Here is a 17,138-nt window from a genome sequence, read left to right as displayed (position 1 = left end):
CCCTGACCACCACCACCACATCGTCATCCCTACCACCACCACATCGCCATCCCTACCACCACCACATCGCCATCCCTACCACCACATCGTCATCCCTACCACCACCACATCACCATCCCTACCACCACCACATCGCCATCCCTACCACCACTACTGCAACCACCACCACATCGCCATCCCTACCACCACTACTGCAACCACCACCACATCGCCATCCCTACCACCACATCGTCACCCCTACCACCACCACATCACCATCCCTACCACCACCACATCGCCATCCCTACCACCACTACTGCAACCACCACCACATCGCCATCCCTAGAATAGAATATTTTAGTGTGTGTATGTGTATAATGTGAAGGTAGGCCCAATATTTCTTGATATTAGGAACCAAAATTGCTGAGCTATTTGGCATAGTCAGTCTCGATCCATGATATCCTGAATTGTTCTTGCTTTGGAATTCCCCCAAATGATAAGATTGATAGTATTATAAGTAAATGTCTGAGAATTTACGACTTCGTGTCATTTTGTAATGTCCGATTGCGATAAAATGTGGTAGGATTTTTGCTTGGGCTGGTAGGATTTTTTAATGTCTCTGATACCTGGACACCCTGCTATAGTAGTTTGCATTGTAAATCATCAACGAATACTTTCTAGACATTTGTGGCCGCCTAGTCTTCGTGAAATGATGATAATGTGATGGTGGTGGTTGGAGATGTGGTTGTAGTGGTGGTAGTGATGATGATGTGATGGTGGTGATAGTGATGATGATGTGGTGGTGAAGATGATGTGATGATAGTGTGGTTGTGGTAGAGTCGTTTGCTTTGTAAAGCATAATCGAATACCTACTTTCTAGACTTTTGTGGTAGCCTTGTAGTGGTGAAAGTGATGATGATGTGGTTGTGATGGTTGCAGTAATGGTGGTGAAAACGATGTGATAGTAGTGGTGATAGTGTGGTTGTGATACTCATGATGATGATGTGGTGATTGTAGTTGTGATATGATGGTGGTGGTTGTAGTAGTTGTGGTTGCATTGATGTTGTGGTGGTGGTTGTAGTAGTGATGAGAAGACATGGTGATGTTGGTTGTAGCGGTGATAGTAATGATGACGATGTGATGGTGGTTATAAAAGTAGTGGCAATGATAGTATGATGGTGGTGGTTGTACTTGTGACGGTGATATTGTGGTGATGGGAGTGATGATGATGTAGTGGAGAAGGTTGTGGTAGTGGTGGTGAAGATTTAATGATTGTCTTCACGACCACCGCTACTACAACCACCACATCATCATCATCACTACAACCACCACATATTCGCCGCCACCACCACTACTATATTTACTATCACATCACTATCACCACTAATCATCTTCACCACCACCACCACTATTACAGCCACCACCACCATCATAATTATCATCACTGTTACAACCATCAACACTGTATCGTCATTCATCGTCATTACCACTGGTACTACTACTACTACTACTACTACTACTACTACTACTACTACTACTACTACTACTACTACTACTACTACTACTACTACTACTACTACTACTACAGTCCACTCCGGATAATTGCAACTCTGTTAATCGCAACTTTCGGTTAATCGCAACATTTCCCAAGAAACGGAATTAATTCCATATAAAAGTCACTAGTTAATTGCAACAAACTTTGGTTAATCACAACAAATTTTTGCTCTCAAAAGTGGTTAATTCAAGAAATCAATAAAACAAAATATCATGTTTAAATTTCATCATGGAAGAAATCGTGACAAGTTGAAAAATCAAGAGGGAGGGGGATTTAGTGTGTCACCATTTTATTAGAGACAGATGAGGACGGACTTTGCAGTATGGTTTTGTGATGTCATATGTGGCCATGAAATAAGAGGCGAGGGGGATGGGTATAGTCTTTACAAAAGATAGACAATGACAGTTGTAAAGAGAGACTGAGTGAAATTCTTTGTTTTGGGATTGACAACTGTACATTGTGACCAACGTGTTTGGTGAGAGCTCATTGTCTCTCATCATGATTAATCTCTTTGACTCTTATACAGGTTGAAAGCAAAAGAGTGAACGTGAATCAAATCTGAATAAGATGTCCACTTGCATCACAGCTGCTTTTTTGCTTGACAGAATCTATACAGGGCTGCCATATGGTTTTTATTTCAATCATATTGTCAGTCTGTGGTGTACTACTAACAATATTTACCACAACTGGTTTGAGTTTACAATATATGTGTAAACTGTTGCAACAGTGGACTGGGAACTCAAATTTAGTTAATCGCCACATTTTTGCTGATCCCAAGGTGTTGCGATTATCCGGAGTGGACTGTACTACTACTACTACTACTATTACTACTATTACTACTACTACTACTACTACTACTACTACTACTACTACTACTACTACTACTACTACTACTGCTGCTGCTGCTACTACTACTACTACTACTACTACTACTACTACTACTACTACTACTACTACTACTACTACTACTACTACTACTACTACTGCAACAACAACAACAACAACAACAACTACTACTACTACTACTACTACTACTACTACTACTACTACTACTACTACTACTACTACTACTGTTTTTACACTTTATATGGCACTTCTTGGTTTTGGAACTTAACTTGCTTTGAAGAAAAAGGGGATTAGGATGATATTTGACATTGTGATTAAAAATTATCATCTTGAATAGATAAAGTTAGGATTTTGTAGAAATTCCTGTTTCTGCATTCAAATACCTCATAGTGGTGTCCGAAATTCATGTGAGCCAAGCTTTAAGTTGGTGTACAATCAAGATTGCAGCCTTTAAAATTGATTTTGGAAAGAATTAATTAAATGTTTATAAAAAGTTATGTCTAAATGATAGGAATAAATGTAGGCACATAATATTACATTATGAAATTATATGCAATTTTTTCATTTGGTCTGAGCTTGACCGATGGGCCCCTGAGTACCACCGAGGGACTGGTTTTGTCTTGCAGGCTTTTTGTTTTGTTGGCTCAGTCCTGGCAGGCTTTTCAATTTTTCTAACTTTGACCCATGATCACTACCACTACCACTATACCACCACCACATCATCATTACTACCACTACAACTGCAACCACCACCACATCATCATCATCACTGCCACTACTACTACAACCACCACAACCACATCATCACTACCACTACTATGCATATACGTAAATGATAGATGGTGTAAAATTGTGAATATAAAATATCAAATCGACACTCCTGATATTGAACTACTTTCTTTGTCTCTACGTCCACACTACTTGCCTCGGGAGTTTCGGGTTGTCACCATTGTTAATGTTTATATTCCACCTAGCGCCAAAATTGATAAAGCATACCAATTAATAAATGAGCATGTATCATCATCTCTACTACTCCACCCAGACAGTCCACTTATCACTGTTGGTGATTTTAATCACTGTCAGCTGCCCATAGCTGGACTAGAACAGTTCTTCACCTGCAACACACGAGGAAACACCACGCTTGATCTGTGCTATAGCAATATAAAGAATGCCTACAAAGCGCTACAAAAACAACCGATAGCCACATCTGATCATAATACAATTCACTTAGTACCGACGTATATCTCTAAATTAAAAAGTGAGAAACCAACTAGTAAATCGGCATATCTGGACTCAAGAGGCTATCCAACGACAGAACGGCTGTTTTGACTGTACTCGGTGGGAGACATTATTGGTAGAAGGAGACAGTATTGATAAATGGACTGAAACTGTGACATGTTATATTGCATTTTGTATGGATTTATGCGTGGAAAAAAAAAGAAATTAGGATATTTCCTAACAATAAGCCATGGGTTACAAAGCGACTTAAATATATACTCAATGAAAAGAAAATTGTCTTTAAGAGTGGTGACATTAAACTAGAATTTGAAAAGGGAAAGGAGATCAGAAATACAATAAAAGAAGAAAAGGTTGAATACAAAAACAAAATGGAGGGACAGCTGAGATCGGGCTGCGCAAGGAAAGCATGGGAGATGATAAAGCAAATGGGAGGAGTAGACCAAAAGAAACGAACATTCCCACAAGGAAAAACGATAACTGATGTCAACAAATTAAATGATTTTTACTGTCGTTTTGACAAGCTCCCATCTGTGCACAAAGGTTTGTCAAATAACAATGAGCCACCTCCAGATGTTGAAGAAGAAACTGTAAGCTCCCTCTTCCAGCGATGTAAAGAACATAAAGCACCGGGACCAGACAACATTACCGGAACTATTTTGAAAAATTGTCACCAACAACTGGCTATACCTTATACAAAGCTATTTCAAAGGTCAATCGATGAACAATCAATGCCTACAGACAGGACCGCAATTTGAGGGACATACTAGTAAGGAGCTGCTTGATGATGGATATGGTCGGTAATCAATGTAAGACGGAGCCTTGTGGACGTTGCATATGCAGGACATGCCCTCACTTATTTGTGGAAAATTCCATCAAATTCCCGGATAAAGTGTGGTACATTCGACACTCATTCACCTGCACGGATCGTAACCTGATTTACGCTATAATCTTCAAACGTTGCCACAAGACATATGTGGGAGAAACTGGCAAGAGACTAAGCGACAGGTTTGGACATCTGCGGTCTATTGAAAACGATGAGGACCACTCCATGGGTCCAGTCATTGAGGATTGCACGACATCCAAGTTGCCGTCCTTCAGTTCTGTCACACCACTAAACAACATAGAAAATATAGGGAAGCAGAACTGATACTAAAACTGAACACCCTTTCACCTCACGGCATGAACAAGACTGGACCTAATTTAAATACTATACTACCTTTGTCTCTTGCGCCCCCCCCCCCCCCCCTGACTCCCCTGGCCATCCATCGTCATTTCCTTTTATTACATATCAGTATCATTACTACTATGACTACAACAACAACAACTACTACTACTACTACTACTACTACTACTACTACTACTACTACTACTACTACTACTACTACTACTACTACTACTACTACTACTACTACTACTACTACTACTCGTAGGCATCCTTCCGTCTCAAGAGACGATGGTTTGTGCCCTGTATGGCTTTGGTCTCGTCAATCTTGTTGAGAGCAGACCAATCCGCAGTTGTTGCACACATAGTTTGACTGTGTGTTTGGTGTTTGGATCTGCTGCCTCTCTTTCCTCCTTGCTCTCTTCTCCTCAAACTTCTTCTTCCTCCTCTCCTCACCTCTCTTCACTCCCTCCATCACCGCATATCTCCAGCCGCTGCGGTCGTCAGCAAGCGATTCCCATGTGTTTGAGTCTATGCCTGTCAGTTTCATGTCTCATTTGCAGACATCATCATAGAAGCGCAGAGCTGGACGACCAGTTGGTCGCCGTCCAGAAGCTTGTTCACTGTACATGATGTCTTTGGGTATGCGTCCATCGTCCATCCTGTGTACGTGACCAAGCCATCTCAAACGTCGCTGGCAGAGCATGAGATGCATACTGAGGGAGGTAGCTCTTTCTAGCACTGCATTGTTAGTGAGTCTGTCCTGCCACCTGATGCCGAGAATTCGTCATAGACAGCGAATGTGGAAGTTTCCAGGCGGTTCTCCTGTCTGGTATATGTTGTCGAGGATTCACTGCCATACAGTAGGCTACTGAGTACGCATGCCTGGTAGACTTTGACTTTGGTGTTCAAAGTGAGTTGGTTGTTGGTCCACACTTTCTTGCTCAGTTGTGCCATGACAGCGGCAGCTTTGGCAATGCGCTTGTCTAATCTGCATCAAGTGAGAGGTTGCTGGTGATGATTGTGCCCAGGTATGTGAAGTGATCAGTGACTTCTAGCTCCTCGTTGTCAATGCGAATTGCTGGTATAGAGGGGACATCCTGACACATTACATTTGTTTTCTTGATGCTGATCGTCAGCCCGAATTCCCTGCATGCATGGGAAAACCTGTCCATCAGTCTTTGGAGGTCTTCTTCAGAATGCGTGCATAGAGCTGCATCATCTGCAAATAGCATTTCCCTCATGAGGACTGTGCGGACCTTGGTCTTTGCTCTCAGCCGTGTCAGATTGAACAGCTTTCCATCACTTCTGGTGTGTAAGTGGACTCCTTCTGGGGACTGTTTGAATGCAAACTTCAAAAGTAAGGAGAAAAATATACCAAATAAAGTCGGTGCAAGGACACAACCTTGTTTCACACCGCTGCCCTTCATGTCGCAATGATGCTAAGCTGCTGTGGAGGAAAGCCAATCTTCTTTAGCAGCTGGAAAAGGCCCTTCCTGCTAACGTCAAATGTCTTTGTCAGGTCAATAAATGATGTGTAGAGGGGCATCTGCTGTTTTCTGCATTTCTCCTGAAGCTGACGTACTGAGAAGATCATGTCCACTGTCGTCCTCTTGGCTCTGAAGCCACACTGCGACTCTGGGTAGATACGTTCGGCAAGGACTTGCAGTCGAGCGAGGACAACACGCGCAAAGACTTTACCCACAATGCTCAGTAGAGAGATTCCCCTATAGTTATTACAGTCACTACGGTCTCCCTTGTTTTTGTAGAGGGTGATAATCTTGGCGTCGCGCATATCCTGGGGTACCTTGCCTTCTCTCCAGCAAAGACACAGGAGTTTATGTAGTGGTTCCAAGAGGGCTGGCTTTCCACATTTGATGATTTCGGGTGGAATGCTGTCTTCACCCGGTGCTCTGCCACAGGCTAGAGCATCGATTGCTTTGTTGAGCTCCTCCGTAATTGTTCTTTTCCCGGTAACCTGTCTTGCTGATGTTGATCCTGGGCTGGCCCTTTCTCTTTGAGTGATGAAGTTTCTTTGGTGTCAGTTTCACCCTTGTGACAACCAAGGAGTGATCGGTGTCGCAATCAGCGCTTTGATAGGACCTGGTGTTGCAAACATTGTTTAGAGAATCGCGCTTAGTGATGATCATGTCCAGCTGATGCCAGTGTTTTGACCTTGGATGTCTCCATGACACCTTGTGACATGCCTTGTTCTGAAAGTAGGTGTTCGTCACGCATAGTTTGCGATAGCAGCAGAGTTCAAGAAGCCTCTGACCATTTTCATTCATATTTCCTATGCCGTGGTGCCCCAAAACGGTTGGCCATGATTCTCTGTCGGCACCAATACGCGCGTTGAAGTCGCCAAGAAGGTAGATGTGCTCCACTTCTGGGATCTTGTTGACAATGGCATCTAATGACTCATAAAATTGGTCCTTTACTTCAACTGAAGCTTGCAGTGTTGGGGCGTAGACGCAAACAAGGTTCACCGAGCCCTGCATAGATGATAGGCGCAGCTTAAAAATTTTCTCTGTGCCGTCTGTTGGTGGTTCAATCATGTGAAGCAATGTATGGCGTACTGCAAATCCAACACCGTGCTCCCTCACTTCTTCTGTGCCTTTTCCTTGACAGAAGAAGGTATATTGTTCCTCCTTCAGGGATCCTCTCTCTGGGAGTCACATTTCCTGCAAGGCTGCTATGTCAATGTTCAGTTCACGATCAATCACTGCTGTTTTTCGAGCATCGTCCATGGCCTGAAGGTCATCTGTCAGTCCTGAGTGCATGGTTCTTACATTCCAGCTTGCTAATCGAAGAGTTGGGGATTTCGTTTTCTTTTTCCTTTGCTTGCCTGGTACACAGTTTAATGATCCACTTGTCAAGCTTGCAAGCTCTACGCTCCAGGCACCCCCTGAAGCAGGCAGATCGTGGCGGGTCAACACCTTTATGGCTGGGGGCTGCCCAGCTTGGGGCAGGCGGTAGCTGACGATGATCCCTCCCACTGTCGAAGCCAACCCATAGCGTCCAACTCTACGCCAATCGAGCAAGGACTTATCACTCGTAGACTGCTGTCTTCCGTGTTGTTACTCTTCACCGGTGAAGGTGAGACTGGAGTGTCTTCTCCAGGGCGCGGCCTGGGTAAAGTGATGTGGAGATCCTGGGCTGCCCAGTAACCAGAACCTCCCTCTCTTCCTCCTTTGTGTGGTCCAAAGGATTGCACAGCGATACGTTGGGCATCAGTTTGGATGCAGATTTCTGTAAGGTTTACTCCTTAGCCTTTCCTCCTCCCGAAGGTATCCACAAGGCAGCAGAGCCATACATCAATGGCTGGAGTAAGTATGAGTTATAAGGTTAGATTAAGAAAAGTAAGGACATACAGAAGGCACCACACTACAGAGTGAGTGTGAGGTGGGTGGGTGAGGAGCAGAGCGTGTACCACTCACCGGTGGGTTCTGTCTCCTGCACCTTAAGAGGAAGAGGTCCCACCTACCCCTAACCCGGTTACACCGCCGGGGACTCGGTCACGCCCATAACAAACTCAGTAGAAACGGGGAACACCATGGGAAGGTGCTGTTATGGACACAATAATGCATGAGATGCCATATGCAACAATCTCTGTCAGACAGGATTACGCGGCGATCAATGCACCTGGAAATGAGAGGTGTTGGGTTCGAAATGCACATCAATTTTCTTTCAAGGATTGCACGACATCCAAGTTGCCGTCCTTCAGTTCTGTCACACCACTAAACAACATAGAAAATATAGGGAGGCAGAACTGATACTAAAACTGAACACCCTTTCACCTCACGGCATGAACTTGAGACTGGACCTAATTTAAATACTATACTATCTGTGTCTCTTGCCCCCCCCCCCCCCGACTCCCTCAGCCATCCATCGTCATTTCCTTTTATTACATATCAGTATCATTACTACTATGACTACAACTACTACTACTACTACTACTACTACTACAACTACTACTACTACTACTACTACTACTACTACTACTACTATTACTACTACTACTACAACTACTACTACTACTACTACTACTACTACTACTACTACTATTACTACTACTAAAAGTACTTACTGTTCCTTCTGCTGCTGCTGCTGCCACTAATGATCATACTTATACCAACATCCCTTATTTTATTTTATTTTAATATTTATTTTCAATTCCATTGTATTTATTTTACAACAACAGTACACGTTTTATATTTCTTTTTCTAAACTGCATTACACAGTTCCTCTCCGCCTCCCCTCTTTTCACTTAATTAATTGCGCACCTTTTAGAAATATATAGTATTCTATTTTAATTTGTGATTCCTTACTAAGGAGCATACTATTTCCTGCCAACCAATGTTTTGTTTATTCATCTTAATCTTAACTACGCCACTATCACATTATCTCATTCATCCTGTTTTGTCGATGAAGGGGAAACCCGAAATGTTCATTTGATCTGTTTTTGTAATTAAATTAAAGCTTACATTCAATTTCACATTTTTATTTACTACTATAACCACCACCACCACATCATCATCACGACCACTCCTACTACATCCACCACATCATCACTACCACCACTACTACAACCACCACCAAATCATCATCATTACTACCTGTACTACTACAACCACCACCACCCCTACATCATCATCACTATCACTACTACTACAACCACCACCACCACGTTATCATTACCACCACTACTACAGTAGAACATGAAAGTAACGTACTCGGAAATAGCGAGTAAAATCTAAATCCCCGTTTTTTTTCTCCCTTATTTGAGTCAATAAAATTAGCATGAAAGTAGCGAGTATGAAAAAGAGGTCAACTCGGAAATAACGAGCATTTCTTGCCCCAGCCTAGGACTGCGAACGAAGTAAAGCAAAACAAGAGACAATGGCAATTTAAATATTTTTAGCTTAGCCTCTTTTCTTTTCTTATTTTTCGTTACGAGTAATATTACATAGTAGCCTAGTCTGTAGTAGTACATAATAGGCGAAACAAATTTGGGTGGGGGTTGGGTTTGTGTGCGTGTGTGTGTATTGGGGGTGGGGGTCAATTATTCACCTAATGTGGTGCCACGCGACGTGCGAGGTAAGCACATGTCAACATGCCTCACTTCGCAGCATCGGTCAGCGAGTAGCATCGTTAACGAACGACACGATCAGCGGGAGAGGGGAGTGTGGAACCATTATTTCAATGGGTCAGTGATTGAGTGATGCGCTTGCTTACCTCATCAAACATGCCGAGTGCATACAAACACTCGCGCGCACGCGCACACACACACACACACACACACACACACACACACTTCTATGTTCTTGTTTTTTTTCTAGTCATGATTTTACTTGAAAATAAAAACAAAAAACAGCAACAAAAACCAAGCATTCTGCCACTTCTGTGAAGAAATTGAATAGGGCGACGGCTTTTACTCGAATTACACACTGAGGGGAATAACCAGCAATATTATTATAACCTTTCCTGGCAACTCGGGAATAGCGAGAACTCGGAAATAGTGAGTAATCAGGAGTGGACCCGTCGAACTCGCTATTTCCGAGTTCTACTGTACTACTACTACAACCACCACCTCATCATCACTACTAGCACTACTACTACAACCACTACCACCAGATCATCATCATTACCACCACTACTTCAACCACCACCACCCCATCATCATCATCACTACCACTACAAGCACCATCACCACCTCATCATCACTACCACCACTACTACAACTACAACCACCACCACCATATCATCAGCACTACCACTACTACTATAACAACCACTATCATATTATGATCATCATCACCACTACCACTACTACTACAACCAAAAACACCACATCATCCTCACTACCACCGGTACTAAAATAACTACAATTAGGTTTTGGAGCTTTACTTCATTTGAAAGGGCAGGTAGGTACATACTGTGTCTTCTATCCCCTTATATCTGTTTTCCAACATGCTTTCTGTCTTTGTCTTGGAATGAGATTACTTGGTTTTTGTCCTGGCCCTGGTTGGAATCCTGGCTTGGAGTGAAACAGTCAAATGCATAGTTATTGTTTTGGGAGATGATATTTTTTTTCCTTGTAAATCATCTCTCTGTTATGTATTATTATATTTGTTATTTTTAATGTATAGTGTAAGCATTTGAGTGTATTCCTCTTTGTTGGATTTTGTGCTTGTATCCGGATGAGACTTATAGGTGATCTCAAATTAAGTACATTGGTGATACAGTAGAACTCGGAAATAGCGAGTTCGACGGGTCCACTCCTGATTACTCGCTATTTCCGAGTTCTCGCTATTCCCGAGTTGCCAGGAAAGGTCACTCGGCTGTACAAAAATATGGAAAGACAATGTGTGTGTGTGTGTTTGTGTGTGTTTGTGCGTGTGTGCCGCGCGTGCGGGCAAATGACTGTGTGTGGATAAAGTGGGGTGAGGGCGGGGTTGAACACGGCCTTCGTTAACTACGTAATGATGACCACAGGTTGAAGTTGATCCACCCCTTCCATTTCCATCAAGATTTCGTGTATGTGTGTGTGCGAGTGTTTGTATGCACAAGGCATGTTTGATGAGGTAAGCAAGCGCATCACTCAATCACTGACCCACTGAAATGATGGTTCCACGCTCGCCTCTCTCGCTGATCGTGTCGTTCGTTAACGACTGCGACTCGCTGACCGATGCTGCGAAGTGAGGCATGTTGACATGTTGGCTGCCATTGTGCCAGTGCTTACCTCGCGCGTCGCGTGGCACCACATTGGGTGAATAATTGACCCCCACACGCACACAAACACACACACCCAACCCCCACCCAAATTTGTTTCACCTACTATGTACTCTAGACTAGGCTACTATGTAATATTACTCGTAACGAAAAATAAGAAAAGAAAATAAGCTAGGCTAAAATTATTTAAATCACCCTTGTCTGGTGTTTTGCATTACTTCGTTCGAAGTCCTAGGCTGGGGCAGGAAATGCTCGTTATTTCCGAGTTGACCTCTTTTTCATGACTCGCTACTTGCATGCTAATTTTATAGACTCAAATAAGAGAAAAAAAACGGGGATGTAGATTTGACTCACTATTTCCGAGTACGTTACTTTCAAGTTCTACTGTATGCACTTGGAATCTACATCTGATCCCTATTTGTTCCTAGTTCCCTTTGTCTTACTTTCTTTTGGGTGCTTAAATTGTAATTCTAGAACTTTTTTACTATCCCATTTTCTTCCTTTTTACGCTGATATAACCTAAATGTGTTGCAAGCGCCGTAAAAACCTTAAAAACAATAAAAACAAAAACAATCATTTGAAATAAGGAAACTTTGGGATTGTATTTGGCATTGTGTTTATAATATATCATAATATAATTCTAATCAGTTATCTATTTAGAACTATACAATATGGAAACACAATTCCAAATACCATCCCAATTCCCTTTTCTTGTGTGCGGAAATTCCTCTTTCGGCATTGAAATTCCTAGGAGTGATGTCTGAAATTCCTGTGAGCCAAATTTAAAGTTGGCATCTCTGTGTATTTGTTTTTATATAGAAAAATGATGTAAATAATTATTGGATAATTATTTTTATTTTCACATTTTATTCACATTTATAGGACATCCTTGTTGGCAACAACAACATTCGAGGCATTACAAAGGAGCACATTGAAGCAATACCATCTGTTACCTGTTTAGATATACGAGATAACAAGCTTGAGAAAATTCCTGATGAAATAACTCTTTTGGATCAGCTGGAGAGACTTAATTTGACAAACAATGATATCAGCAATTTGCCTTATATCATGGGCACAATGCCAACGCTTAAATTACTTGTTCTTGATGGAAATCCCATGAAGTCCATTCGCAGAGATATCATTATGAGAGGCACTGTGGCAATAAAGAAATATCTAGCAAGTCGAATGTCTGAGGAGGACCTAGAGAAGAAGGAGCCAAAAGCATCATCATCCATTACAAGAATACCGGGTGGTGGACAGGATGGTGTCATTAGGCCTCATGATTTGCATCAACTTAAATCCTTGGATTTTAGTGAGAAAAAAGTTGACACTATTCCAGATGACGTTGTTGAAGCTGCTTTAGGTGCTGGGATCAAGACCATAAATCTAAACAAAAACTTATTTTCTGATGTACCTGTGAACATTACAGTTCTTGCACCAACACTGAAAGAAATTTATCTCGGATTTAATCAAATTAGTGTTCTGAGTTCAAGGATCGGAAGCTTTACAAATATTCACATGTTGGATTTAAGAAACAATCAACTGTCTGATCTGCCTTCTGAATTATCTGCTGCCATCGGTTTGAGAGAAATTGTCCTCACCAGCAACAGACTTAAGACAATTCCACAAGTGGTTTATGGTTTTAAAAACTTGGAGATCCTATTTGCTTCCAACAATCAAATCACCAGCTTAGATGCTACAGGGTTTGTGAAGCTTAAAGCTCTTGGAACTTTAGATTTACAAAACAATGACCTTTCACAGATTCCATCAGAACTCGGAAATTGCACTTGGCTCAAGTAAGTTTTATTGAGTAGACAGTACCAAATCATGTCATAATTTTAATTGATTATCAAGTAAACTTCATTTAATGCTTTTGTTGAACTTCAAGACAATTTATTTGAAAAAAATAATTGCTTAATGGCTCATTGAACAGTGTTGATGGGTTTCCTCTCGTCTTCCGAAATCCCAGATTTTGGAGTCAGAGGAGGAATGTCCTTTTATCAAATGTATTGGCAGTCAGAGACTTGATGTGTGGTGGAACAAATTCAAATAGGTGCAGTTTCCCACTGTCCAGAAGTTAGCTGGAGTATAAAGGATAGTTTATAATCTCATTTGCTCTAAAAGTGGGGATTAGTGCTGTAAAAAAGGAACTTAAGAGCAGTCTTTCAATATTTTCCTCCTTTTTCACTTTTGTCACCATCAATACTAAGTGAAAGTTGCTAATGCTAAAAATGGGTGGTGATCCTGACCTCCCATAGTGGGCAGGGAGGTACTTACTGTGTCTTCTATCACCCTGTGTCTGTTTTCCAATTGCTTTCTGTCTTTGTCTTGGAATGAGATAACTTGGTTTTGTCGTGGCCCTGGCCGGATACCCTGGCTGAGAGGGAAACAGTCAAATGTATAGTTATTTTTTGGAGATGATATTTTTTTCCTTGTAAATTATCTCTCTGTTACTGTTAATTATGTTTTATTTATGTATTATATATGATTTGTAAACATTTGAGTACTGTGTTCCTCTTAGTGGGGACTTGTGCTTGTATCTGGATGAGACTTTTAGGTGATCTCAAACTAAATACTTTGAAAGTGTGCTCTTGGAATCTACATCTGTTTCCTGTTTGATCCAATTCCCCTTTTTCATACTTTTTCTTGGGTGCTTTAATTGCAATTCTAGAACTTATTACTATCCCATTTTCTTCCTTTTTACTGGTGCTGATATGACCTTATTGTGTTGCAAGCGCCGTAAAACCCTTAAAAATAAAAACTAATGCTAAAAGCTTAATATATAAGTAAAATTAGCACTCAAACACTTGTATGTGGAGAAATAATTTATGATTCCTAACCTAATCGTGTCTTATGCTGCCCTATTTGATTATTACCGCTCGATGCACCTGATAATTTATATCTGTTTTTTTTTTCTTATTTAGTCTTTATAAAGACAGTTCACTTTTATTTAAAGCAGAGATGTGTCAATTTATCCTTGAAGCTGACTTTTTGTCAAATTCATCATTTCCAATATCAAATGTAATTATTTGTGAAGACTTATTCCACTAAGTAGTTGCCTGTTATGATTTCCAATCAATAGCTTTGAAATTCTTTGTTTCATTTTTCAGGTCTTTAGTTCTCACAGGGAATCCATCACGCAACCCTAGACCTGCGATTCTTGCTAAAGGAACTCCAGCCATTCTGGAATACCTTCGAAGTAGGATTGTTTCATAGTTATGGAAGCAATTGAATCTTTCGAAACTGTTAATTATTGATAAGATATACTGTGTTGTATATATGTTTTGTTCTTAAGAATTACTTACCCATACATGTATACAATGAGTGATTTATTTTTTAATGAATTACATTTTGATTTATTTTCTCAAGATTGCTTTCTCAAAATCTGCACCTAAGGTGTTGTATTTTTACGTATTTGATTGGGATAAAATGTTACTGAAGTAAATTTTTACTTGTAACATTTTATCTTTTTCATTTATTACTATACAAGATGATATGCATTATGGTGTATGTATGTTTTCTATGCAATTATACATAGACTGATACAAAATTTCCTGATTTCTATGTCCAGTAACATGGGTCAAAGTCTGCCGGCTGTGGCCGGCGGGCCGGCCTATCAAACAATTTCAATTAACCCTCCTGGCTAATGAAAAGTGATGCCGGCAGGATTAGTAAATTGCCGGCTTGATTTATCTCTGATTTTGCCATGTCAAACAGGCGGCGAAAGATGGATCCGTGCAAAAATCGATAATTTGTCTTTTGTCTTATTTTGACACCTGTGCTCAAATTGATGAATTTTGGTGACACTCTTATTTGCATGACGTTGGTGCTAACAGTAACAGGCCGGCGCCAAATGTTAAAAGCTGACACAAGACCAAGGAGGTCTTGGATCAGTCTTGAATGGGGATTGAGCCGGCGAAAAAAGTAAATTACTCTTGCTCTCTCTCTCTCTCTCTCTCTCTCTCTCTCTCTCTCTCTCTCTCTCTCTCTCTCTCTCTTTCTCTCTCTCTGTCTTCTCTCTCTTTTCTCACCCTCTCCCCTCTCTCTCTCTTTCTCCCTCTTCTCTCTCTCTCATCTTTCTCTTTCTCTCCACACTCTCTACTCTCTCTTCTCTCTCCCCCTATAGTAGCTTGCATTGTAAATCATCAACGAATACTTTCTAGATTTTTGTGGTCGCCTAGTCTTGGTGAAATGATGATAATGTGATGGTGGTGGTTGGAGATGTGGTTGTAGTGGTGGTAGCATAATGATGTGATGGTGGTGATAGTGATGATGATGTGGTTGTGGTAGTGGTGCTAAAGATGAGTGATGATAGTGGTGATAGTGTGGTTTTGGTAGAGTAGTTTGCTTAGTAAAGCATAATTGAATACCACATAATCGAATACCTACTTTCTTGACTTTTGTGGTAGCCTTGTAGTGGTGAAAGTGATGATGATGTGGTTGTGATGGTTGCAGCAGTGGTGGTGAAAACGATGTGATGGTAGTGGTGATAGTGTGGTTGTGGTACTGATGTTGATGTGATGATAGTAGTTGTGATATGATGGTGGTGGTTGTAGTAGTTGTGGTTGTGTTGATGTTGTGGTGGTGGTTGTAGTAGTGATGAGAAGACATGGTGATGTTGGTTGTAGCGGTGATAGTAATGATGACGATGTGATGGTGGTTATAAATGTAGTGGCAATGATAGTATGATGGTGGTGGTTGTACTTGTGACGGTGATATTGTGGTGATGGGAGTGATGATGATGTAGTGGAGAAGGTTGTGGTAGTGGTGGTGAAGATTAAAATGATTGTCTTCACGACCACCGCTACTACAACCACCACATCATCATCATCACTACAACCACCACATATTCGCCGCCACCACCACTACTATATTTACCACCACATCACTATCACCACTACTACAACCACAACCAATCATCTTCATCACCACCTCCACTTATACAGCCACCACCACCATCATAATTATCATCACTGTTACAACCATCATCACTGTATTGTCATACATCATCATTACCACTACTACTACTACTACTACTCCTACTACTACTACTACTGCTGCTGCTGCTGCTGCTGCTATTGTTGTTGTGCTACTACTACTACTACTACTACTTCTGTTGTTTTTACATTTTATATTGCACTTCTTGGCACAGTCCTAATAATGGTAAAAAATTACATAATATTACATTATGAAATTATATGCTATTTTTGAATTTGGTTTGAGTTTGACCGATTGGCCCCTGAGTACCACCGAGGGACTTGTTTTGTCTTGCAGGCTTTTTGTTTTGTTGGCTCAGTCCTGGCAGGCTTTTCAGTTTTTCTAAAATTTGGCCCATGGAGTCCAGTATTTGAAGGGTTGAATTTTTCCATCCCTGCTGTCCGCTAATAGCCTTGTCACGCCTTACGAGAACAAGGGAAATTATCTGTCCAAAACAAGCACCATAAATAATCCCATTTTCAACTAGCAATGTTGCAAAATCTGAAGGCAAGGTGTAGCAATGACTATGAACATTTTTTTTTCTATTTTAGTGGGGAAATACTACGTTTAAACTAAAGCATTATATCCACTGATTAAAAATCTATTTGAATTTTGAAAATCCATTCATAAATAAAAATGTTATGCAGT

The 17,138-nt window shown here is 41.1% G+C and overlaps 1 protein-coding gene across 1 annotated transcript in view; it reads left to right on the top strand.

Moving 5' to 3' along the window:
• LOC144979186 (leucine-rich repeat-containing protein 40-like) overlaps positions 1-15,404 on the top strand; it is an 85,069-nt gene extending 69,665 nt beyond the window's left edge. Inside the window, exons 8-9 of the mRNA XM_078925800.1 lie at positions 12,396-13,309; positions 14,624-15,404. Of these exons, the coding sequence (XP_078781926.1) occupies positions 12,396-13,309; positions 14,624-14,729 (1,020 nt within the window). The 3' untranslated portion in view covers positions 14,730-15,404. The remainder of the gene's footprint in view (positions 1-12,395; positions 13,310-14,623) is intronic.
• Positions 15,405-17,138: the final 1,734 nt, after the last annotated feature.

Source organism: Berghia stephanieae, chromosome 1 (assembly GCF_034508935.2).
Source record: "Berghia stephanieae isolate SIO BIC M18660-M18661 chromosome 1, UCSD_Bste_1.3, whole genome shotgun sequence".
Taxonomy (NCBI): Eukaryota; Metazoa; Mollusca; class Gastropoda; order Nudibranchia; family Aeolidiidae; genus Berghia; species Berghia stephanieae.
The sequence above is the reverse complement of the archived record's forward strand: the minus strand, read 5'-3'. Positions and strand labels throughout refer to the sequence as shown.